The 26,742-nt window shown below is 43.6% G+C and overlaps 1 protein-coding gene and 1 long non-coding RNA gene across 4 annotated transcripts in view; one reads left to right on the top strand and one right to left on the bottom strand.

Moving 5' to 3' along the window:
- Window positions 1–4,956: 4,956 nt before the first annotated feature.
- On the top strand, window positions 4,957–25,789 carry LOC132579973 (uncharacterized). Its single transcript, XR_009556024.1, has 3 exons — window positions 4,957–5,052; window positions 6,760–6,868; window positions 25,650–25,789. It is a non-coding gene; the product is annotated as an uncharacterized LOC132579973 (long non-coding RNA).
- Window positions 12,042–26,742, bottom strand: part of PKNOX2 (PBX/knotted 1 homeobox 2) — a 345,266-nt gene continuing 330,565 nt past the window's right edge. For all 3 annotated transcript variants that reach the window (XM_060250580.1, XM_060250578.1, XM_060250579.1), the window contains 3 exons: window positions 23,317–23,393; window positions 16,092–16,270; window positions 12,042–12,690 (listed from right to left, as the gene is read on the bottom strand). In XM_060250580.1, coding sequence (XP_060106563.1) covers window positions 12,452–12,690; window positions 16,092–16,270; window positions 23,317–23,393 — 495 coding nt within the window. In that variant the 3' untranslated portion in view covers window positions 12,042–12,451. The remainder of the gene's footprint in view (window positions 12,691–16,091; window positions 16,271–23,316; window positions 23,394–26,742) is intronic.

Here is a 26,742-nt window from a genome sequence, read left to right as displayed (position 1 = left end):
TCCAGATGGACTAGAATAATTTCTAAAATTAACCACAGAACCAGAGCATGCTCAGTTTACTGCTATTTTCAGTTGCCTTTATCTCCCCCACCGCCACCCCCAATTATTGGTCTCGGGTGCCTTTTGATAAACCACTGCAAAATGGCAATGTATATGTGATTGATAAAATTTTTGAGTACGAGTGCTAGTAAACCTGCTGCTTTTATGTGTGCTTGTGAATTGATAAACCACGCTGTGGTGGCCAACTCTGGCTTAGAGAATTCCTGGAGTTTGGACAGCTGGGCCTGAGGATGGGAGGTTCAGTGTGGCCAAGTGCAAAGTAATGCACATTGGGGCCAAAAATCCTAACTATAAATACACGTTGTTGGGTCTGAACTGGTGGAGACTGACCGAGAGATCTTGGAGTGGTTGTAGATAACTCACTGAAAATGTTGAGATAGGGTGCAACCGCAATAAAAAAGGCCAATGCTATGCTGGGGATTATTAGGAAGGGAATTGAAAACAAATCAGACAGTATCATAATGCCCCTGTATAAATCGATGGTGCAGCCTCATTTGGAGTACTGTGTTCAATTCTCGTCACCACACCTCAAAAAAGATAAAGCATTGGGAAAAGTGCAGAAAAGGCAACTAGAATGATTAAAGGGTTGGAACACTTTCCCTGTGAAGAAAAGTTAGACCACTTGGGGTTCTTTGGCTTGAAGAAATGATGATTGAGGGATGACATAGAAATGTACAAGATTACGCATAGGATAGAGAAGAAAGAGAAAGAAGTACTTTCCCCTCTTCCCTCACAATACAAGAACTTGTGGGCACTCAATTAAATGGCTGAGCAGTCAGGTTAGAATGGATAAAAGGAAGTATTTCTTCTCCCAAAGGGTGATTAACACATGGAATTCACTGCCACAGGTGGTGGTGGCAGCTACAAGCATAGATGGCTTCAAGAGGGGATTGAATAAACATATGGAACAGAAAGTTACTATTAGCCACAAAGTATAGATGGAGATCTCTGTCTGGTGCAAGTGATACTCTATTACTGGTGCTTGGGGGGTAACAATGAGAAGGCTTCTAGTGTCTTGACTCTACCGATGGACCTCCTGATGGCACCTGGTTTTCTGGCCACTCTGTTACAGAGTAGTGGACTGGATGGGCCATTGGCCTGATCCAACATGGCTTCTCTTTTGTTCTTAAGCTCAATGGGGATGTGATGTCAGAGAATGCACCTTCCAAAGCTATAATTTACTCCAGGAAAACTGACCTCTGGAAATCAGTAGCAATACCAGAACTTCAGGCCCACTAGAGGCTGGCAACTGACCACACAAAGAGACCTCCTTAGTAGACCAGCTTAGAGTTGCTCTGGGAAATCATTGTCCAGAAATCCAATAGTTGGAACATATCCAGTAGTCCTTCGTTTAGGGAGGCACAAGCTGTTCCCACCTCCCCACTGTGGACTTCTGCACAGACTGCCAAATGCTTCTTCTGGGGGCAAAACAGCCATTTATTCTAGTTTCAGAGACTGGTACATGTTAAGCAGAACAGCTAGTCCCCAGTGCCTGGTAAGCAAAGAGGTGAAGCAGAAATAAGAGCTGCTCACCAAAAAGCAAGATGGTTCCCACACTGAATGAATTTGCATTGTTTAGCTCCCTGCGGTGATAAAGAAAAAGCCTCTTAACCATGTTTTTGTGTACTTAATGTCATCCTTCCACTACCCCACCACCACTCTACTGCTATTTATCTCTGATTACAGTATTTATTTATTTAACTTAAATTTGTATGCTGCCCACTTCATATGGGCTCTGGGTGGCTCACAGTCACAATACCACATAACAATATGGTTATAAAATTAAAACATATGTAACAATTTATAATTTAAAAACTTTAAAATGGTGCTATAACATTTTTTACACAGGCGGTCCAGCTTCATTATAGTTCTTAATTCTCTGTATTGCTCTATTTGGTGTCTTATAGATGGATGGTAGTATTCAGTGACATACTAGTGGCAGTTCCTCACGCATTAGTTACTGTAGGTCTGCCAAAAAAGGTTGGTTTTACAGGCCCTGCGGAATTGGGATGGATCCCTTAGGGCTCTCGTGGCCTCTGGAAGTGCGTTCCATAAATTAGGGGCTGCCACAGAGAAGGCCCTCACCCATGTGGACCATAATCTGGCCTCCCTTGTTTCGGGGATGGATAACAGATGTTGACTTCCTGAATGCAGTGCTCTCTGGAGTATATATGGGGAAAGGTGATCTCTTAAATAGACAGGTCCTTGGCCATATAGGGCTTTAAAGGTCAGTACCAACACTTTGAAGCGGATTCGGTACACAATAGGCAGTTAGTGCAGCTCTTTCAGCACCGGTTGAATGTGCTCCCATTGAGGGAGCCCCATTAACACATAAATCACATTTTTTATTCTGTGTTTTTATTAACGCATTCTGAAGGGGCAAATAGCATTGCTGAGATTTTCATGCATATTCGTATCTGCTTCAAAGTAGCAAATTATGTGAAAGTGAAAGCAGAGGAGAGGAACTGATTAAATGCCCCATCGTTGACAGCCTGAAGATCCCAGCAGAAGTTTCATACCAACCTCAGTCAAGGTGGGACTTGTTCATTCTGATATGTGTACATGCCTGGATGTGCTGTCTGTCCAGTAAAACATGGCTTTTGATTGACACAAACAAGCAGGGAACCCTAGATCAGCCCAGATCAGACCAGCTGATTGCATTAGTTGCATGTAAATAAAAAAAATTATTAAGACTGTCATCAGAAGTAATAGTACAATCACAGTGGACAAGAGAGCCAATGAGGTGTAGTGGTTAAAGTGCTGGGCTGGGTTCTTGGAAATCCAGGTTTGAATCCTCATGGAAGCTTGCTGGGTGACCTTGAGCCAGGCACATGCTTTCTTGGCCTAGTCTAACTCACAGGGTTGTTGTGAGGATAAAACAGAGGAGAGGAGAATTATGGAAGCTGCTTTGGGTCCCCAGTGGGGAGAAAGGTGGGATATAAATAAAGTAAAAAATGAAATTAAATAAATCTGTTCCTCATAGGGTGGCAGATTGCTTGGGAGCACTTTGAGAGCCTTAAGAAGTTTTAAGGCACTTTGGGAGCACTTTGAGAGCCTTAAGAAGTTTTCTTAGCTCAATGCTCTAGGTGTAGCATCACAAAGGGGGGCTTTAAAGGCTGCATCTCTACCAAAGTTGCTTTTTCTGCTTTGCCATTTTGTTGTATTCTGTAACCGTTTATAAATATGTACATGAGTAGTCTGTAACAATTTATGAAAAGGGTCCTGTAAAAAAAAATCTGCACTAGCACTAGCTCCTGCCTGTGGTACCCCTCCAACACCCCCATTATGCTGCTCTGAAGGGGGTGTCACCATTTCCAAAAAAAGCCCCATTTCCTGGTACATTTGGGGTTGCTTTGAAAGGGGGGAGAGGGGGAATTTGTGCTTCCACGCACAGAATTTAGATGGGATCTAATCCACTGACGGAGTAATATCCAAGGTATTTTGGGGAGAGGCACCAGATTCTATGTTGCAAATTTCGTGCCTCTACCTCAAACCCGCCCCAGATCAATTCTCCATTATTCCCTATGGAGACCAAAAGAGGGCAGTGCCCAGCGGACCTCTCCCCCCCTCCCGCACTTTCTGATGACCCTGAAGGGGGGGGAGTGAGTGAGTGGGGGTGAGTGTGAGCGAGCAGGTTTCATTTTAACCAGCCCTTATCCATGTTTTTATCAACGACTGATACGTTAGGGAGAACAACTGTTAACAGGTCTACTTAGAAGTAAGGCTCATGTCATTCAGTCGGGTTTATGCCAGGAAATTGCCCCCTCCCTCCCCCACTGTTTTAACGCAGAATTGTCCAAAACTATAAAAAGAGGAGAAAAGAGGAGATTGAGACCTCCCATACTCAAAACCTCGAGCAGTGCGGGATTTCGGTAGCATGCAATCTTAAAACATGTATACATGCTGTAGGAAATTCTATTGAATAAAATGTTTGGCAGCAGCAATCAGGGAAATAGTCCCTGTTTTTTGGTTTTCAAAATATGGGGAACCTGTTCAGCCACAACCAGCATCCCCAACCCACCCCGCCCCATCTCACCCTGTGGGGGGAGGGCGGAGAGCTACAAAGAAAAGCTGAAGTGTTGCAAAAGGTTTTGCCGAGCTTTGCCTCAAGGTCAGCGTCCGAAACTGCTTTTTTTTTCCCGTTCGAAGTATCCCTCCGCCGCCTTTCTCTAATCGTCAACCCCGCCAAAGTGAATTCCCGCCTTTTCCCAACGGCTTTTGTGGGCGGGAAGGCGGCGCTGCGCTACCTGCAGAGAAAGGCCTCAGGAGGGCGCCGGACAAGGAGTTGGGGTGGGAGCTGAAGGGTGCATTTACAACCCTCAAGATTAAAGTCCGTAGGGCCAAAAGACGAATACACTTTATGAGGACTGACAGGTGTTCCCGATGATTACAAGCGAGTTTTGGAATTGCACAAACGATTCTCAGAATGGATGGAGGAAAGAAAGGGCTTGAGGGAAAGTTCTAGGGTTGCCAAGTCCAATTCAAGAAATATCTGGGGACTTTGGGGGTGGATCCAGGAGCAAGGGTGTGACAAGCACAATTGAACTCCTAACGGAGTTCTGGCCATCACATTTAAAGAGACAGCACACCACACTATTTTTAAACGCTTCCCCTCCTTTGGAAATAATGAAGGATAGGGGCACCTTCTTTTGGGGTTCATAGAATTGGACCCCCTGGTCAAATCCTTTTGAAACTTGTAGGGTATTTTGGGAAGAGGCACTAGATGCTGTGCTGCAAATTTGGGGCATCTACCTCAAATAATAGCCCCCCCCCCAAACCCCAGATACCCACAGATCAATTCTCCATTGTACCCTATTGGAAGCGGTCTCCATAGGGAATAATGGAGTGCCCAGCAGACCTTGCCCCTCCCCCTGCGCTTTCTGATGACTCTTAAGCGGGGTGGGGGGAGGGTCTCCCCACCTAGGGATTGGCAACCCTGGACCAGTGTGATTCCATCCCTTCTGCCCAGCACGCTGCAGTCATGAACACTCAGTACGTATGGAAAAGGAGGGGGTGGTTTTGTTCGTTTTTGGTTCCCAATCCGCCGCTCTTAGTTCCTTTCCTTCTCCTAGAGGGGGCAAATGAGGAGCTGTAATAGCTCTCCTTGGAAATTAGAAAGCTGCGGAGAGGTAGAATTGGAACACGAAAATGGTTGGAAGGGAAGTGGTTAAACAGCTCCCTCTGCTGGTTTTCCTAACCACTGCAAGATTTTTTAAAAATATATTTGTGAGGAGGCTATGCCCGTTCTTCTTCCTTGTCTACAAAAGCAGAGAGAAAAAAGGTAGGTACAGTAATTTCTAACAAGCTGTATATTTGAATTGCCTACAGCCAGATAACCTTCTACCTTGAGTAGAACTTGTCTGTTGGAACACTTAGCTTAATGTGTTTAACTATCACAATGCCCATCAAGCAGCTTGTGAGTGATGTCATTGTGTGAGAACGGTCCCCCGCCTGAGGCTGCGAGAGACTTGGCAACTCTAAAGCCATGTGTCAGTTTTAATTTGCCCTGTGTGCTCCTTAATGTGAAAGGCCTTTGCTCTTCATTTTAGGGGGGCAGCCAAGCTTTTTTTTGATAGAAAAAGTCCAGCAGAAATTCATTTGCATATTAGGCTACACCCCTGACATCACTATTGTTTCACACAGGGCTTTCTGTTGAAAAAGCCCAGCAGGAACTTATTTGCATATCAGGCCACACCGCTGCCCAACACCAGCCTGAACTGTGTTCCTCTTTTGAGTTTAAGTCTGTGCCAATAATAGTGTTCCCTTCTTGAAATAATCTGAGCTTATCCAAGATCTCACTCAAGAACTCTCTTTGGCCTCTGTTTGGTGTGTAGATGGATGCTAAAGTAAATTTCCGCCCTCTTACTACTACGTTTAATAAAAATATATCTCCCAAAGTCATCCTTTTCCATACTATAATGAGGTGCATCTGAGTGGAGAGCAAAACCGCTACTCCCTGAGATTTCGAGTTGCTTGGTCCTGGTATTGCTGGTTGAAAAATGGAGTATTTAGGATAGGGTGACTAACATCTTTTTGATGAGTCTCTTGAATAAATAAGATGTCTGGTTTATCAGGGGGTTTACCACACCCCCTGGCCCAAAGCCAGCCTGAACGGTGTTCCTGTGCAGTCCTGCTCAAAAAAAGCCCAAGGGTAGTAGATGTGTGTAACTGCAAGAATGCTGATGTGGATCTGCTTTGCCCACAGCAAAGAAATGCTCTTGGATCCATAAGAACGTGTAACTCCAGAGTCATTACTTGGGGATACAACACATTCTAACCTACATGAACAAATTCTCCATATACGTAATCGCAGTCAAGTTTCAATCAATTTATGGTGACCCCAGCAAGGAGGCTTTTAAGGCAAGTAAGAAACGGAGGTGGTTTGGCATCGCCTTCCTCTGCAGAATCTTCCATAGTGACCTCCTATCAGAGTACCAGCCCCTCCCCTCCTCTTTCTCCTCTACTCTTCATCTATTTCTGGGATTTTGGTCTGTATTCAAGTCTTATACCATATTCATTCCAGCTTAACCAGAAGAATTTGTCAAGTTTTTTCTAAAATTGGAGCATATGCTGTTTGCTGCTCTTGTCTTTCAGTAGCAGTATGTTGCCTCTAAAAACCACTTTAAGAACATCCTGCAATGATTGCATCAAAGTTTTTTCTGTATCTGTTTTGATGGGTGCATGTGCTTTTGCCCATAGGTAAAGCGCTACACTTCAAAATACAATAACATCAAGATGCCTTTTTTTGGGTATACAAGTTCATTGGTCATATGGAGGGGTGAGGAGACACAAATGGACAAAAGGCAAGGTAAGTGCTGCACTAGTATGGTGCACAAAGAAATTAAAATCTAAAGCAGTGAGCAATACCTTGATTCCATTTCAGGAACAAGATTGTAATTCAGAAATGCAAAAACCCAGGGAGAGCCAGAGAATTCACATCATACACATTCAGAGAAACCCATAATGATGCCATGGCTCTCTGAGAATGGAATCTACCTGCTTTGTAACACGGGCTCCCTCCAATGGATTTGGATTACTATTTTATTCTTTATTCCTAATCCTTTGTATAACAAGAACATATAAATAAACTCACAATAAAATACAGCTGAAAAACCTCATCTGGTAGCACTTTATAATAAATGGACATGAATACTAAATTACAATGATTTTTTTTTCTATGAAATTACATATTACATTCATGCCATATCAGTATCCAAAATGGGCTCTTAGGGGCCCACTGATATTCTGATACATTCCCAAGGAATTATTTGTAGATTTCAACCCTTAATGTAAAGCAATTCATTAAAACCTCTCAACTCCTCAAAGAGCCAAAAGAAGGAGCAAATTGAAAACTGTGCTTTGTGAAAAAGGAGACAGGAATTAATTCTTATAGGAAAATAAAGCTTCAAATGCGAAGGAAAACAGTCAAATGGGCACAACCTTTGCCTTGGAAGTTCAGGATTTGTTTGGCTGATGCATCAAGGAAGGTGTGCAGGGGAAGTTAGCAAGGAGGGTGGCATTTTGTGCACAGGTAGGTTTTCGAGCAAGGAAGACGAACTGCCCCAATGAACTTTCCTTTTGACTGGCTTCCTTTTACAAAAGGGATTCTTTCCTGGAGTTACAGTATCAAAAGGATGCATTAAAAAAAATCAAAACAGACAGATCGGGTAACACTGACAATTATAAATAAGATTACAGGTGTTTCCCACCTCTGCCGACCCTTTTAACACATCAGCTCCTTCCAGGGAAAAATACATTCATGTCAGGGATGCGTAGAAAACCTGCTTATCTGCTGCTCTCAAGCTGATGAGTAACGTCTTCCCTTTGTGGGGGGCGGGTAGTGGAGTCTTTTTCCTGAGTACAATGTATAGCGCAAAGGAACTAAATTGAAGTGACAGAAGGGACAACAATGCCTATAAGATTAATCTTCCTGCTTGGTTTAGAGGAAGTCAAGAGCAGCAAAGGGGAAACATCCTTCTGGACAACGAAGTGACCCCGCCATTCGGCCATGGCCGTTCTGTAAGCAGGATGGGCATTTAAAACCACAAATGATCATGCTAGCTAGCCCTAAAGAAAGCTGTCTTTTTTCCATGGGCTGCTGTCACCATCGCTACAGTCTCCAAAATGTAGGGAATTCAACCTCCCAGAGAAAGGACAGCACTTGGTGTGGTTACCATGCACTGAAACAGGGTTTTGAGCAGTCAGCCTGAAAATGTCCCCATTTCTGGTTTGAGAGGCCTTTTCTCAATATATTGATCTATCTATGCTAGAAGGCTCTTCTGCACAGGTAACAGAACAGCATGGGAACAAGATGGCAGAATCCTGCGGTGGGAGAGTGGGCAATACAACTTCAGCTTGCATTTTTAAAAATGCGAAACAAAAAAATAATCTTCCATACTGATACAGTGGGGAGGGGAATTCTATTTTTAAAAATCTCTTTGAGGTCATATTAAAACATTGCACCCCTCTCTCCCCTTCTTAAGCTGTACTCAACTATCAGTGTCCTCCTCCCAGCGCTGGTTCTAGGTTTTGGGGCCCTTGGGCCAAAAATGCCCTCGGCTGGCTCCCTCTCCCCCTGACTGGCCACAGCTCGCTTGCTGCTCAGAAGGTGACTCAGCAACAGTGACTCCTCCTCCCTTCAGCCCTCACTTTCTAGAAGAGAGCCAATGGGCATCTAGGGGCTGGTAGCAAGCCCTTCCTGGAGGACAGAAGAAGAAATTAGATTTATCCCCTGCCTTTTACTTGGAGTCTCATAGTGGCTTACAATCTCCTTTCCCTTCCCCTCTTCACAACAGACACCCAATGAGGTAGGTGAGGCTGAGAGAGCTCTAACAGAAACGGCTCTTGAGAGAATAGCACTGAGAGAACTGTGGCTGACTCAAGGTCACTCAGCAGGTACATGTGGAGGAGTGGGGAATCAAACCCGGTTCTCCCTGATCAGAGTCTGCACACTTAACCACTACACTGGTGCAGGCTTCTGCAGGTTTTCCATCATCTGACTACCCTGTTCTGAGGCTGAGGTTGCATTGGTAGCTGTGAAAAACCAAGTCAGCACACACTGTTGCACTGGCCATTGTGATAACTGAGGCTCAGTGCTGCATTAAGGGCTCAGTCCTAAGGGCACCAAGGGAGGACTTGTGTTTAAAAAAACCTACATAGGATTGTGCTGCACAAATGCACCTGCACATTGGGCTGGAAGGATACTGAATATGCACAATGCCTTCCAGCACATTGACCTTGCTCAGGAGAAATGAATTCATGCTCCCTTCTTACCCCCTTCCACTTTCTGATAGAGGCCTATGATGGTGAGACAAAAACAGGCAATGGCCAACATGGAAGTTTCAGTTTAGGGACCAGGAAAAGATTCTCTAGGGTTCCCACCCACTCCCCTCTGCTCTAGGACTTGCTCTGTCCATTTGGTTGATATATTTCCACTAAAATCAGTAGTGGATGAAGCTGCCACAGAGTTGTGCCCCTGAGTGATGCATATGAATTTAAAAGAGCTCTGTACTCTCTTGCATGTGAAAGGCTGTACATTTGTTTAATGAAGGGGCTGATCCAATTAGATGTGTTTATTGGCACCCTCCACTGCAACCAGTCAAAGATGGGTGGCCTGGTCAGGAAAGCTCTGACTACCCAAGGCTAGAGCTGGATGATGGAATGACTGAGTGGGTCTGGGAGGGTGTCAGTGCTGGACAATTTTGGCAAGATGGGGCTCTGCACAAAACAATCTCCCAATTTTTTGCTGCAACACCCCTGCCCCCAATAACTCATTGATAACTGAAGTGGGGAAAAACCCACTTTTTAAAGAATTCACAAAGTTTTCCACATTTGGAAACGCAAATAATCTAACTTTGCACAATCTACACTGATGGGTGGGAATCACTTCCCATAGCACCCTTGAGATTCCACGCCTCCCTGAATGTGTTCACAAAAGAGGTTCGTAAGACACGTTTTAGAGCTCTGTATGTCTGCACAAGCATAACTGGCCCTCCTTTAAACGCATGTTCCAAAATGCTTCCAGCAAAACACCACACACTGTTTTCCAGCACGGGAGTGGCCTTGCTCCCCAGCAGGAAAGTGCGGGTGCTGTATTTCCCTGTGGCAAAGACAGCATGGGGAGGACTGACCTTCCATGCATAGATTTCTTTGCTGGCTTTAGATCTGATAAAGATGAAGTGGGCGGGGGAGTCCATTAGTACATGTGCATGGACAAAATGGCTGTTCAGAAATGAGGCATATCTATTCACAGATGCAGGCCTTTTTTGTAGCAGGAACTCCTTTGCATGTTAGGCCACATACCCCTGACGTAGCCAATCCTCTAAGAGCATCAGGGTGTGTGTTGCCTAATATGCAAAGGAGTTTCTGCTACAGAAAAAGCCCTGCACAGATGTACAGTGACAACATAATAGCTATGTTGCTAGGGGATTTTAATTTCAGTTAAAAAATACCTTTATTTACATGCCACATTCAGCAGCTTCTGGGGTAGGGAGAGAATAGCTTTAGGTATAGGGGGAAAAAACAGTCCTAAGGCTGCTAGTTATGAGGATTGATTTCCGCCCCTCTACCACCCCAATGTTATAAATTAACAAACCAAGAATTGTCTGTGGCATCATGGACCACATGATGCAGTCCTCACGGCAAGCCGCTGCATGCAACAGGCTTACCATCTTGTGGCTGCCACCCCCATGACAAGCATTAAAATGCCCTACGCTTGGTGATTCTTAACGTGCTTTGGACCTTTGAGGCTCTTGTGAGACACAGCAGCAACAGGGAAAACTGCTCTGGATCTCATCCCAGTCCTGAATGTACAAAATGCATCCAGTTATTCTCGGAGATCTTCGAAGCTGAAGGTTTCTAAGTGCGGCTGAAAACTTCAAGAGAAAATTGGTAGTGGGAAAGTTCTTGGGATGGGAGATAACCAAAAAGGACATTTGTCTTACCATCTGGCTAGCAATTTCAACTTTGCTCCAGAAACTTTTCCTTAGTTTTGAAATCCAATGACTTCCCCCTTTGTCAACGGCTGGAAATCTGAGCCTGCTCATTCTCAAGTAGCATATAAAAGCCATAAATTTAATTTTTCAATGTTACAATCCTCTAAACAATTAACGTAATTATTCAGGGACATTTGTCCTGGGCTCACCAACTCTGCAGCAGGCAATCAAAGCATATGTGTTATGATTAGGGCACTCTGTTCAGAGGTCTAAAGGTTTGTGATTCCCCAGTAAAGAGGGTCATCTCGCAGTGCAGTACCTATTGGTCACTCACATCACTCACTAGGAACTCATCTGCATATTAGGCCACACCCCCTGATGTCATAATTGTTTCACAGGAATTGTGTAGAAAAAGCCCAACAGGAACTTATTTGCATATTAGGCCACACTCTTGACACCAAGCCAGCCAGAACTGCATTCCTGTGCATTCCTGCTTTTAAAAAAGCCCTGGGTCACATTAATTGCAAAGCATGGCCCCCTCTATGCTTTGGAATTTGGGCACTGGCTAATGAGGAGGGTTGCCAGATCTGGATTGGGAAATATCTGGAGATTTTGGGGATTGTGCCTGGGGAGGGTGGGGTTTGGGAAAGGGGAGGGACCTTAGCAGGGTATAATGCTATTGAATCCATCCTCTAAAGCAGCCATTTTCTCCAGGACAACTGATCTGCGGAGATCAACTGCAATTGCAGGAGATCTCCAGGTGCTACCTGGAGGTTGGCAACCCTAGATTACCATCATGAAGACTTAAAATCCATTTCTTTAGCTGCAACCATGAGTCTACTTGGGTCCAGCATTAAGCTCTCTTACTGTTCACTTGTTATTTTTTTTGCATTTCTGCAGACTTTTTGATTCCCCCAAAGCTAGATATTTATAATTGTTACGGTCTTTTACTTTCTTTTTTTAAAAACCATCAATCTTCTCTCTCTTTTTTGCATCTATAAATCTCTCATAAAAGCAGTGAAAATGAAAACAGACTTGCCTCTCAACTGCATGTCACAAAAAAAGGCTTTGCATTAGAACATCCATAAAACATTCAGTCATACAGAAAACGCCTTACCCTAAAAACACTTCTGTTTGTTATTATCAAAAACAAAGGGGGGGAAGGGGAACAACTGGCCACAATATGTGCCTTGTAAACGTGTGTCCTTCACATAAATAATCAGTTTGCACATTTTGGCATGTCTCTTGAATGTGCCTTCGTGTCCCTGTTCCTGCAACAGAGTGCAAGCGAGTAGGCATTCCAGAAGGGTTGTCATTGTTGGATTTGAATGACGTCTTGCAAGGGATGTGGAGCACTAATGGCAGCCATCCAGGCTCTCTGTGATTCCTCAGGCCAACAAGTTAGGCAAGCAGGGGTTCTCTGGAGGCATCCTGCTCCACCACCAGACCATCATGTGCTACTCGAGGGAGTCACTGTGCTCCAAGCCAAGGTCGCTAACATTTGTTGTCTGAAGCTCTTCAGTATCCTCCTCCAGCTCCTCCTCTTCCTCTTCTTCCTCTTCCTCCTCCATTTCATCTTCTTCCTCATCCTCTGTCCCATCCAGTGAGTCATCATGAGCAGCCATCATAGCCTGCTGCATAGCAATGGTGGCATTATCGGAGGTGAGAGACTGCAGGTTGTCCATATTTATGGAGCCTAGGACAAAAGCAACAGCTGGACTTAAAGAGTTCTTGTTTAGCAAGAATATTTTAATTATTTGTTACACTTGAACCTAAGGTTGCCAGCTCCAGGTTGGGAAATACCAGGGAATTTGGGGGTGAAGCCTGGGGAGAGCAGAGTTTGGGAATGGGAGGTACCTCAGTGGAGTATAATTCCATAAAGTCCACCCTCCAAAGCAGCCATTTTCTGCTGGGGAACTGGGCTCTGTAATCTGGACATCACTAGTCTTACAGAGGGATCTCCAGGCTCCACCCAGAGGTTGGCAAACCTACCTCAACCCCACTCATTCTTCCAAGGAAGTCTGAACTATTCATGAATCAATTAAATTTACTGGTATAGCAGAAAAAATAGTCTTAATTACTTAGATACTCAGGTCTTCTGCACGCTTAACAACCGGCTAGCAGTGAGACCATTTACTAAAGCTACTGACAGGAATTAGTATCTTAGGTTTGACTCCTACCACCCACAGCATTTACAGACAAATGTACCTTACGCGCAGTTCCTACATATCCGTAGAAACTCTACTTTTCCAGAACATTTTAAAGAGCAGAAGTCATGATGGGCCAGTTTGGTGAGAGAGGTTACCCGGAGAGGATTGTGAGGAAATCATTATGGAGAGCAGAACAGGGGGAGCGCAGAGATTTACTGGCTGATAAAGTACAACAGAGATGACAGACTGGAATCTCATGTGCATTTGATTTTACCCCATACTCTTTTGATGTGAGAATTATAGCACACAATTGGTTCTTGATACAAGATATATCAGGATGTGAACAACGACGACTTATTGGCATGAGAAGGACAAGAAGTTTGAGGAATATACTAATAAGGGCAGATGCTAGAATCTAGACAGAGCAAAATAATGATGAGCTTATAGGGCATTTCCCTTGCAGGTCCTGCTCAGTGTGGGCGTTAGTGTGGCAGACTGACGAATTAATTTTACCACTTTTGGAAAAAAATAAATACTTGGACTATATGTGCGTGTAAAAGCACAGTATATTTAATAAAATGTGCTTGTTCCAGGCTATATGTGGGTTCTACGATAAGGGCTATACGCACAAGAATATGCGAGCACCGGTCACGTTTAAAAACCCAAAAAGTAGATACCCCCCTCTGCCAACATTTCATTGATGCCCATCATGCTCCAAATGATTTCTCCTTCCTAGTGCTAGAAAAATTTGATGCCCATCCTTTTGTAAGAACAGATATCCAAAAATATTTACTGAGATGTGAATGCCATTGGATACATAAATTAAAACCAATGGAACCAACAGGTCTTAATCAGAGCTTTGACTTACCAGTTTTTTTGTAAAGTATAGTGTTGGGTTGTCAGTTATACTTAGAGCTTTGTACTTGCTAAAACAGGGGTGGCCAACAGTAGCTCTCCAGATGTTTTTTGCCTACAACTTCCATCGGCCCCAGCCAGCATAGCCACCCCTGTGCTATAGGATGCATTAGTCAAAGAACATTGTCATATTGTGAGTTTTAACATGATAACCATTATGAAATAACTTTCTGTATCCCTTGAAAACGAAGTAACTCTGACAGCTGTTACCAATTGTGAATGTAACTTTAAGAGCGTAGACGCTGGTCAATTTCAGTAGAGGGACGCTTCCAGTGGATAAACTTTGGCGAGAATTCTCCAATATAAATAATTGTACTGGTGTCCCCGTTGATTTAAAAATATTGTTCTAGGTGAGTAGTGTAATGTGGTATGTATGGCAAGTGAATACTGGACAGAGTATTTTATTGTATATTTTATGTTGGGTCAGAAGGAGCCGTCAAGCAGTAAAGTGCTAAGAGACGAGTGACTGATAAAGGCGTGAAGCCGAAACCGGTCTCTGATACGTGAGGCTTTTTCTCTCCGGTGACTAATGCACTGTGAGGACTACCTTGCAAGATTGCTTTTGGAAACTTTGCACTTTATGTCCAAACATTGATTAAGGACTATAGTATGAATGCTTTATCACCACTTACATAGTGGCTTTCTTTACAAGTGAATTTTGTGATTACTTAATGATTTCTGTACCTTTAATGAACACTGATAAAATATGATGTTTACTTAAATGTAAAAGAGCGGTTTTTGTGCTACACAGGGATATTTCCTTTTGTACCAGGGCTTTTTTTGCAGCAGGAACTCCTTTGCATATTAGGCCACACACCCCTGATATAGCCAATTCCTCCTGGAGTTTATAGTAGGCCCTGTAAGCTCTTGGAGGATTGGCTACATCAGAGGTATGTGGCCTAATATGCAAAGGAGTTCCAGCTACAAAAAAGCTCCACACATATCCATGTTTAAATACATCTGACCTTCAGAATCAGTTACCTGCAAGCTTGTGGTTTTCAAAAGTATGTTGGAGAGAATCTTGGGGTTCCTTGGGGTCTTATCAGGGGCTCCTCAGTGAGAAGCTCAGTACTGGCAGACACGCATCCCTGAAAGATACCTTGACCATCACTACTCATCACTTGCTACAGTGTGCAGCTGCAGGGACGGGTTGGTGGGTCTTTAAGCACACTCAGTTTACATAAAGCCATAATAAAACAGGAGTCTCAAACACTGTTAGGCCTAAAGGCATTTAGGGAATGTTAAGAAAAGGTAATAGGCAGCACTGGAAAATGGCTGCCATGGGAACAAGCCCAATCACAAAATGGCTGCCATGTAGGATTTGTGCTTCTGGTCTAGCCAAGGGTACACAGCTTTGATGAATGTGCCTGGGATCAAAGTTTAGAGTTCAACCAGCTAGTCTGATGGTAGGCAGCTGGCCTCCCATTTATCTGCCCCTATTTCTCACCCAGAGGAACTGAGATGTGGGAGAAAAAAAATAGCCTTTACATAGTGACATTCTAGGAATTTCCCCTAGCCTATGTGATAAAAACCACAGAGACAAGGAAATGCAGCCTTTAGCATCACCCAGAGGTGACATCATGTCCTCCCCAAACTCTATCCTCCCCAGGTACCTCCCATAAAATCTTCCCGCATTTGCCAACACAGTGCTAGGAACACTAATAGTGGGAATTACAAAAGCTCTCTGGTTCCCCCCCCCCGCCCTCGTCCCACTCAAAAACTTTTAAAATTTTATTTCCAATAGTAAAAAAGCAGGTATGCATCAGGAAACACACCAGAGGGTACCATGGCAACTTCAGGAATAGTCTTTGTGGTTCTGGGGTCCTGAGCAAAAGTCCAGGACAGGGCCCATGAAACACTGCAGACCACCCTCCACAGGATGCTGTGCCCCCCCATGTCTGCACCTCCAGTGGTCCTGGAAATTCTAAATGGTAGATCAGATTTGAAAATGACAGAGCAAAAGAGGTGGAGCAGTCAGCAATTGTATTGTCCCAAACCATGAGCATTTCTGCACTCCAATGCCCATTCTTACCGTCAGGGTTAGTCCCGGGGTTCCCTCCTTGTTGTTGCAGCACGCCAGCGGCAATGGAGTTGGGCCAGAATCTCTGAGTGGGCCGGTGCTGCGACTTGATCTTCTTTGCTTTGGGGGCTGGATCGGGATTGCTTGCGTCAAGCATGGGCTGCAGAATGCGTCGCCGGGCATTGATAAACCTTTTCACAGGGAGAAAAAACCAGAAGAGCATGACAGGATGCACTTCTTTCCATTCCCTATCTTTTCCATTTCAAGCAGTTCAGAAGGGGAAAAAAACCTAGTCTTGTAAACAATTGCTCATATTGGACAGACTTCAAAGCCTCTTCCAAACTACAGTCCCTCAGTCTATGTTTTGTGAGAAAGTTTCTTGAGCTTCTCTTTCTGTCCCCCCCCCCCCTCGGCTCCACAATTCCTGCTGTCTCTTAAACCTCTAAATCTCTTTCTCGGCCCAGTATTTCTGTCTTTCCTCCTCCTTTCCCCTTACAGCCTCTCCCATTCTTGGGGCCTGTGTGGCTAGGGTTGCCAGGTCTCCCCTGGCCACTGATGGGGGGGGGGAGTGGGGTTGCCAGATCCAGCTTGGGAAACTCCTGGAGATTTGGGGATGGAGCCTGAGGAGGACTTCAGTGGGATTCAGTGCCACAGTCCACCCTCCGAACCATCCATTTTCCGCAGGGGAATTGATTTCTATAGTCTGAAGATTCCAAGGGATCCCCAGAATCCACTTGGAGGCTGGCATCCTTTTTCTCAGTTCTCTTTCCAAATTCTAATTTTCCTTGCTTGTAAAGATCCTTTCTTCACTTTTTTCTGTTCTGCATAAGTTTTTCTCCCTCTAGTGGTCGCTTCGATATTACACCAATTTCTGTCCAGCAAAAAACCTGCTGTTTAAATCCACAGGGAGAGAGAGGGTGTCATATTGAATTGACCACTAGAGGGAGCAAGACACATAATGAACAGAGCACCCCCCCCTTCAAGAAACAGGAACATACAAATAAGGAAAATGAGAATGCAGAAAAGCCCTCTGCCTCCTTTGCCAATACCTTCTTCAGGTTCCTAGTTCTCAAGCACGCCACCTATACTGTTCAACTTGTGCCATCAAAGATCATCCTGTAGCTAAAGGGCCAGCTTGCAAAATGCTAGGATTTTGGCTGTGTGATGGTGTGGGTGAATGTCAGAACTTGTATGAAAAATAAAATGAAATTAAAAATCTACCACTTAACCAAGGGCACTCTTTTAATCAATCAAAACAAATTAAAGAGTGAATGTAACCAATTAATTGATAAACATTTGAGCCCTTATCTTAAACACACACACTTCTCAAAGCAAAACGAGACCTCTTTATTTGACATACATCTTAGCAGGTGGAGTTTAAGCAAACTTTGTGTATTTTCAATTGGACTCTTCCATGCTTTTGGGGGTTTTTTTGCCAGCATGCCAGGGATACAACCTGAAATCTGATAACCACACTTGGTTTTCATTGGAGTCAGCCAAGCATCCCAGAGACATCCTTTAGGATGCAGATAAAAAGCTTAATATCATGGCCTGAACAATGTGTTTTTTCTCCCTCTCCTGGTTAAACAGTCATTATGATGAAGAGTTCTGGAGATCATGAAAGCTTACACAGTGTTTTGTGTCAATTTGATTGGTCCTTATAAAATGTATTATGTGATTTTTTAAATTTTGCTTTGGACCTTAATCCTCATTTTACCAGCATAGATATTATTTTAAAGGCATTCATTCTTCTTTTTAAACACACACACATAAACATAATTGAAAACTGCAAATTTGTTGTCTATGGGATGATCATTTGTTAAAAAGGGAAGTGCTAGGGTTTAGACAATGTCTCTGACAACCCAGGAGACACTGTGATTTAAAAGACAGGCTGTCTGACGGAGACAGTGACACCCACAGCTGGTGTTCATTCCTATGCTTGGCTCAGGGCAGGGGTGTTAGCACCAACTAAAAGAATTTCAAAGGTGTTCTGCCAATAAACAGCCACAAGGTGGAGCTATTCTAATCAGTTCAATTGCAAGGTGATAGCAAGATGGGTAGCCAAGTTGGTCGGTCTGTAGCAGTAGATAAAGTAAGAGTCCAGTAGCACCTGAAAGACTACCAAAATCTGTGGCTCACTTTCATGAGCTCACTTCTTCAAAAGCAATGTGAGTTTTTGCTTCAGTTTCATGCTGAATTTTAAAATGTTCCAATGATAGATGCTTTGATGTATCATCTGACGCAGAGAAATTAGTCAGCAATGTGTTTTCTGAATGTTGCCAATACAATACAGAAAGGAGGAGCACTTTCAAAATCAAACTGACCACTTGCATAGTGTCTTTCATGGGTCCTGAAATTCAGTCCCTGATTTTAGAGTTTCCTGTCCCCAATACATCCATATGAAGTGATCTTCCAACAACCCTTTGCACCTGGTACCTTCTGCACGCATGCAAACATCTGCTCTGCCCTTAAGCTGTGGACCCAGATTCTACAGATTGTACAAAGTGACTTTAAGACAAACTCTTATTTTTGAGAGCATAAACCATTCATTGATACCTTTTTCTCTACCTCATAGCCACCCCCATGTAACAAATCTCCAGTCTTTGTAAAACCCAGAATGAGCAGGGTTGCCTGCTTCTAGGCTATTTTTGAGTGGTCTAAAAGTTTATTTCAGACCGATTCCTCACTAGAAGATACTCCAACCCGGGCTTCTGCTTTCCCCGGCTTAAGTGATCTGTTCTCCACCAGTTGCTGCATGGGTGCATTTTGAACTGCGACTCCCTCCAATTTTCCTTGTGGCTTCCCACACTTGTTTTTTTGGAGATCCAGAAGCTGTGATGGAAACTGGAAGGAGCTGCGGATCAAAATGTGCCAGTGCAGCAACTTGTGGGGAACTGATCACTTGAGACAGGGAAAGCAGAAGCCTGGGGGCAGAGCAACTGCTAGTGAGGAATTGGTCTTAATGTCTAGGATCTATTTGTGTTCCATTGAAGCTGTACATTTGAGAAACAGAGAGAGAGGGAAACCAATCATTAGCCTTATCCAGAATCTGATCACTTGTCAGTTTTCTTTTTCAAATATGCCTCCTTGTGGTTATATCTGGTATTGACTAAATCCTGGAGATTTATAATGCATTCGTAACTATAACTATTAACTTTCTCTACAGGCATTTGCAGGGAAGAGATTGAGAGAGGGAACAGATTGCTTAATCTTCCCTGTGCCTATTTTCTCTTGCAAATAAATGCCAGACCATCCCCCCCCCATTTCAGTCTTACTCAGAGCCTTTGTGGGTAAAGGAAATGACCTGGGAGATGCTTGCAGGGGAGAATAACTGGGTAATGGAAGGATTTAGCTCGTCCCTACCCATTCTCCCTCCCTAAAAATGGTTCCTCCAGCCCACTTTAGCAGTAGGAGGGAAACTACCTGGGGGTTCCTCATAGCTTTTCTTGAAGAAAAAAACCAGCAGGAACTCATTAGTAAATTAGGCCACACCTGGTGAAGTGCAGTCATCCAGCAATAGCCACCTCATAGAGTTTCTGGTGATTGATTGCTCTGCTAAGCATGGTGAGCATTATGCATTAGAATCCTGTGCAGGGTCTTTTTTCTAGAAAAAGCCAATCAGGAACTCATTTGCATATTAGGCCACATCCCTGATGGCAAACCAGCTAGAACTGTGTTCCTGTGCACTCCTGCTCAAAAAAAGCCCTGGGATTCCTGCACAATGAAAGTTTAGTTGCAGGTGGAGAGAGGAAAAAGAGATCAGAGAGCAGGGGACTTCTGCCTGCCAAGCAGAACTCACATCCTGTGTGTGTTTTAAATTTTGGAGTCTCTTCCCCAGTTTTATTATGCATATGAAAATAAGCCTCACAGTGATAAGAAACAGCATCTAAAGTCAAACTGTCTCTTCCACTAAATAAAGTCCACTAAATAAATAAAGTCCACTAATATAAGTCCACTAAATAAACAAACAAACAAACAAACAAATAAATAAATAAATAATTCACCACTAGTAAAAGCCATAATAACAAACAATGAACAAATAACTGGTACACAGACATATAATTTATGATAACATGAAGGAATTAACCTGTAATGGAGTAAATTTGTATGTACGTATATTTATAATCTATATATTTCACCATAGTTAATTTAGAAAAAAATCATACAAAGAAATAACACTAGCTTGGATCCAGATTATAATGCTTTTGTACAGGCAGAATAATGCACTTTCAATTCATTATCAAGGCACTTCAGTGATCATTTGCAAGTGGTGTCCTCATTTCACACAGTGAAATCCAGTTGCAGATTTCTCTCTTCCCACTGTAGACTCCCTTCTATGTTGTTCCTCATGTCCCCTAATGGCAGGTTTTCAAGGAGATCAGTGGGCTGCAGTGGGGTTGGAGAAGGAAGGCAGGAAAGCTCTACTCCAGGGGTGTCAAATGTGCAGCCTGCAGGCCAAACCAGCCTGTCCAGGGCTTCTATCAGGCCCACGGGGCTCTCTTCTCCCCCTCCCCCCTCCTGTCCTCACCCTGTGAAGCTCCAAGGCTTCTGACAATGTTCCCAGCTCCTTCTGCCTTCTCTTTGCAGAGGCTAAAGCAGAAAGCAAAGCTGCAAAGAAAATGCAGAATGGATTTTCTATTCAGGCTTCTGGGCAGAGCAGATGTGACCAGAAAATTCACTCCATGTTTTTCCTTGCAACTTTGTCTATGTGTTTCAATGGAGAGGAACTTCCCAGTATTCCTATGGCCAGCTGAAGCTTCTTAAGAGTTGTGTCGTTGCAAACCAAGCATTGATGCTTTGAGCCAGCTTTGTCTCTTCTGAGTGGAGTGAAAACTAGTGCCTAGTGAGTACTCTTAACTTGGGAACCCACAGCCAAAGGGGGATATTACACTGGAGAACCATTGGTAATCTGAGTAGACTGAGGGGCGGGGGTGAAAGGCTTGCAATGCCTTGCCATTTCATCTTTTCCCGGGCTGAGAGCATTTTTTTAAAAGTTTCTGCTGTGATCCTTGTGTTTTTTCTTGATGTTTTGTTTTTAAATTGCATTGCAAAATCCCACTATCCCCCCTTTCTGTTTTAAACAAAATATTGCAAGAGTATTAAGCATGTTTGTATTTTAAGTTAAAAATGATATATTGAATTGTGTTGGCCTGTATAAAGTCTATATCTCTGATATCTGGCATTTACATTTTAGGATATGCATGGCTCAGCCCCACAAAATCCCATTCATGTCAGACCTGGCCCTCCTAGCAAAGGAGTTTGACACCCCTGCTCCACTGCTGAAAAATTCAGTCTAGATCCAGCCCACTGTTAATACAAAGGAATGCAGGTTAGGAGACTATGGGTGCATTCCTAAACAAGTCCAGAAAAGGCCCAGCAGGAACTCATTTGCATATTAGGTCACACCCCCTGATGCCAAGCCAGCCGGAACTGCATTCCTGTGTGTTCCTGCTCAAAAAAAGCCCTGAACAAGTCCATTCAAAAAAGTCTCTTGTTATTTAACAGGGCTTACTCCTAGGAAAGTGTTCTTAGGATGGCAGCCTACTAGTTTTTCTCAACAGAGAAAAGTTTTATCCCAATGCAACTGAAGAGGTCAGCAACATCCCTCCGTGGTGGCCAGGCAGAGCAATGAGCTCTAGGTCATAACTCACGTTGATAACTACAGTTCACAAACTGCTAAGTCAATTTATTTTGCGTTTTTTAAAACAACAGTTGTGATTAGCTCATTGTAGCTCTCTATAGAAATGTTTATGATGGTTAGAGAAACCTTTTTGATAAATGGCTCCAGAGTTCATTGTTTAAGTGTTTTCTCTCTTTTAAAATGTCTGTTATTAATATTTTATAGTGTTAGGTCATATTTATTTTATACTTTGTATGGATTTGTCGTTTTATGCTGGTTATGCTTTTTTTAAATGCAGCGTACTGAAAAGACAATAAATCGTGGGAAAAGATTATTGGCAATGGGTCAGCTTGGGAGTCCCTATGAGTGTTAAACAGAAAATGTATACAGTGCCACCAGGGAACAAATTGCCCCACAGAATTAATGAAAGAGACAGGGACCCAGGACCCAAAGAGATTACTGTCCAAAATAGACAAGAGATGGATGGAATTAAAGTAGAGGGGAAGGGAGGGATGAATGTACAGACTGGATTGAACAACTGACTCTTGAGGGACCCAGTCTTTTGTAGGTTGATGTTTGAAGCAGGGTAATGTAGGGATTCAGAGTACTGGAGTAGCCCTTGCGAGGCCCAAGTTCAAATCACAATAAATGACCTGGGGCTACTCTCTTTCAGCGTAACCTGCTTCATAGAGATGCTAGGCATCTAAACTGGCAAAGGGATCTATGTACAATATCTTGAACTCCTTGCAAGAAAGGCAAGATACATAACTAGCTCAGTTTTAAAGCAGGACATGTGCCAAGAGTTACCAACCACAAGATGGAGCCTGGAGCTTTCCCAAAATTACAACTGATCTCCAGACTATTTATTTATTATTTTTTTATTTATCTATGACTTGTATCCCGCCCTTCCCACAGGGCGGCTTCCAGCAATTGATCAACATAAAAATTAACAATATTTAAATATATAAACTATTAAACATTTAAAACAGTTAAAACCTTAAAAACCAGTAAACGTTCCAAATACATATAAAACATATAAAACAGAAGTCTGGCAAGCTACATTGAGTTCTCATCTTAGCTAGGTGTAGGCTAGCCGGAAGAGGGTCGTCTTACAGACCCTGCGGAACTGGACAGACTACAAAGACCAGCTCCCCTGGAAGCTTTGGAGGGTGAATGCTATGGGGTGACATACAGTCTAGGAGAAACAGAAGGCCCATTGGGCCACTGATAGAGCAGAGGTCCATCAGTGGCTAGTAGCCACAGTGTATTGTTGGAACTCTCTATTTGGGGCAGTGATGCTCTGTATTCTTGGTGCTTGGGGGGCACAGTGGGAGGGCTTCTAGTGTCCTGGCCCCACTGATGGGTCTCCTGATGGCACCTGTTTTTTTGGCCACTGTGTGACACAGAGTATTGGACTGGATAGGCCATTGGCCTGATCCAACATGGCTTCTCTTATGTTCTTATGCCCAGAATAACATCACATCTCCATGGAGCTCCCTCTCTTCCACAGACTCTGCCCTCCCCCTCTGCCCCCAAATCTCCAGGAAATCCCAAGAGATGGTTTTGGCAGCCCTGGCCACCTGCCCCATTCTGCGCCCTCCTCAAAGATACACTCACCAGTTGTTGACTTGTAAGAGCGTGAGGTTTGTCTGTGCCGCGATCTGCCGTTTCTCGTCCTCTGTTGGATAAGGGTGCTGAAAAGAGAGAAGGACCATCATCACTTGCACTGCACGCTACTGGTGGGGATTATCCTGAGCTCTTCCTTTCAGAGGAGATTTGAAGCACAGCAGGGATGCTTCCATTGTCAACTTCAGAGAACTGAAAGGCTCAGCTGGAGCGGCTGCTGCTGTTCAGAGGTGTCTCTGTCCTTGTGATGTTAACAGAAACTAGAAGCGTTTTGTGTTGACTTCCATCCCTGAATTTCTCTTGCTGTTTCTTATGCCTGGGAGGAACCAAAGAGGCTACATACTTATCAGACCAACTGGATTTTCAATAGATTCCAAGCGAGTTAGTAGCTCCAGGGAAACAAATTAAGGAAGTGATCAGGGAACAGAAGAAAACAAGAAAAGGATTCATGACATAAGACACTTTAGAGTGACACAGGTTTGGTTGAGATGTAATGACAAACAAAAGGGACAGGAATGAGGCTGAGGGAGTGTTGTCTCTTCCCTCTTCTACTGTGACAGGCCTGATAATGACAGATTTCTGCTTTCTTGGCAGACTACGGTTCTGGAAAGGCAAACTATGGTTTGCACTTTCTCTGTAAAAGGTAAAGATAAAGGTAGTCCTCAGTGTTCCCTCTAAGCTGTGGAGTCTTGTGAGCAAAAATTCTACTTTGTGAGCTACTGGCATTAAAGTTGTGAGCTACTGCATAAATTACTTTGCTCTGAGGTCATTTTTCCTGAGCTAAGACAAAAATGTGTGAGCCAAAGGCTAAAAAACTGTGAGCTAGCTCACACTAACTCAGCTTAGAGGGAACACTGGAAGTCCCTTGTGCAAGCACTGAGTCATTACTGACCCATGAGGTTGGGGTGAGTAACAATGTTTTCTCGGCAGACTTTTTGTTACGGGGTGGCTTGCCATTGCCTTCCCTTGTCATCTACATATGAACATGTGAAGAACATATGAAGCTGCCTTATACTGAATCAGACCCTGGGTCCATCAAAGTCAGTATTGTCTACTTAGACTGGCAGCGGCTCTCCAGGGTCTCAAGCTGAGGTTTTTCATGCCTACTTGTCTGGACCTCTTTTAGTTGGAGATGCTGGAGATTGAACCTGGGACCTTCTGCTTGCCAAGCAGATGCTCTACCGCTGAGCCACCGTCCCTTTACCCCCAACAAGCTGGGTACTAATTTTACCGATCTTGGAAGGATGGAAGGCTGAGTCAACCTTGAGCCAGCTAACTGAACCCAGCTTCTGCCGGGATCAAACTCCAGTCATGAGCAGAGCGTGGACTGCAGCACTGCAGCTTACTACTCTGCTAACAGGATGCCAAACTGAGATTAAATGGAGGTTTGAATCCCAGTTTTCAGGACATTTCAGGACAAAACTGGAAAGATCTAATTATCTAGTAATATTTGTGGAAAGCAGGAGACAGTGTGCAAGCTCAAGAATTGCCCATATTCATTCCCAGAGCAGCAAACTATGGTTTGTTGCATCATCTGAAACAAGCCATAATATAATAGCCAAACATGTGACCTGTAAGCCAACAAGTCCCTGGCCCAGACTTCAGTCATATATTCTCACAGCAGCCTTAGAGAAGCCTCTCTCAGTTCCTCATAGAGTCGACCCTCCCAGACAGCTATTTTCTCCAGGGCATCTGATCTCTGTAGTCTGGAGACCAGTTATAATTTTGGGAGCTCTCTGGGCCCCATCTGGAGGCTGGCAACTCTATGGTCAATTGGGAGACAAAATGTGACAGCAGACCAGAATCTGGTTCTGCATAACACACAAAACCAATCTGTGTTACACCTTGTTGCTCAGTAATCTATATATTCATAAAGGTTAACCGTGACAAAATACTATATAAATCTGACCAATGTTAAACTGAATTTTACGCTGGGGAAGGGAAATATAAGTTTAGAAGTGGGACCTACTTCAAAAAGTATAAGGACAGCTGGTTTAAATCAGGGGCCATCTAACTTACTTTTAATGAGAGTTGCTTCTAAGTAACGGGAAATAGCCTGAACTACTCCCATCAGGTTACCAAGCTTTGTTCTGTCCTAAAAACAGAACATGAGACAAAGAGTACCAGAAACAAAGCTATGAAGCTATTGGCTAATCAGCACAGGAGAAAAAAATCCTATGAAATACTTTCAATAAAAATGCCTACTACAGATATTTTCTGGGTCTTTTAGGGAATGCACAAGCTACTTCATTTGCAGCCAGCCAGTAATTTACCACAAGAGACCCCTGGTTTCAACCATTTCTCATTATCTGGTTATTTTACAGATCAGACAGCAGATGGCAGCAGCACCCTGGCTTAAATGAGAAAAAAAAATGGAAAATGGGCCATAAATAACATCCTTTGCTATACAAGGAACGAGACTACTGGCTTACAGGAAGAAACTAATGCAAACTTTTAAATCAAACGAGTCTTTTCCTTCTTTTAGCCTGGTGGACCTCCTGATGGCACTTGGGTTTTTTGGTCACTGTGTGACAGAGAGTGTTGGACTGGATGGGCCATTGATCTAACATGGCTTCTCTTATGTTCTTATGAGCTATAAGAGCTCCCAGCATGAGACTCTGGGAGCCAGAAATTGAGATATCTCAAGCAGGCCCAGTTGTTATTTTACACGTGCTCAGTTGTTCAGAAATCCGATTCTGAGTGCTCATTGATGTGATTTCTCTGAATTTTAAGATAGTTCTATGGATGGAAGGGAGAAAGACCACTTGTATCCGGTTAATGCCCTAGCCAAAAAAACACAGCTGTCTGTTCACCTGTCTTGCACAGGTCATCTTTTCCCATCCAGTCCTCAATGTAGTGCAAATACAGAGCAGGTCCTTGAATGGCATTTCTATGCTCTGCCTATGGGACAGACTTTAGAGTGCTAAGAAAAGGCAGACCTGTTTTGCTGTTTGCATTTTAAAGTTTGTTCAGCATTTCGCAATCTCTACTAGAGGTTTCGCTTCTGCAATATGTGCATCTTGGAGTTCCACCAACATTGTCAATAGCTGACACCTGAGCGAGCAGCTGCCAAAAAAAGTGGCCAAGCTAGACTGGAAGGGAAAATGAGAAGCCCAGCCTCTTACTGCCCCTCGAAGCATGTATGCGCCCAACATGCCTCCTTGCAATGGTCTCTGTGCTGCCAAGCTCATACTAAGCACTGCATGCATTTGGCAACACAGCCCTCTTTCCCATTTCATACGCAAACAAGATCGGTCATCAAAGATGCCAACTGGATGCAAAATGAGACAAAAGTCTACCTTCAAGACTAGCAACATTTTTTCAATATAAGCTTTTGTGAGTCACCCCTTTCTTCTTTAGAGATGCAACATGAGGAGCAGAATCTATCTAGGACATTCATTGTAGGGCAAATCCTCT

This window comes from Heteronotia binoei, chromosome 12 (genome assembly GCF_032191835.1).
Source record: "Heteronotia binoei isolate CCM8104 ecotype False Entrance Well chromosome 12, APGP_CSIRO_Hbin_v1, whole genome shotgun sequence".
NCBI lineage: Eukaryota > Metazoa > Chordata > Lepidosauria > Squamata > Gekkonidae > Heteronotia > Heteronotia binoei.
Note: the sequence above shows the minus strand (reverse complement) of the source record. Positions and strands in the feature narration are given on the sequence as shown.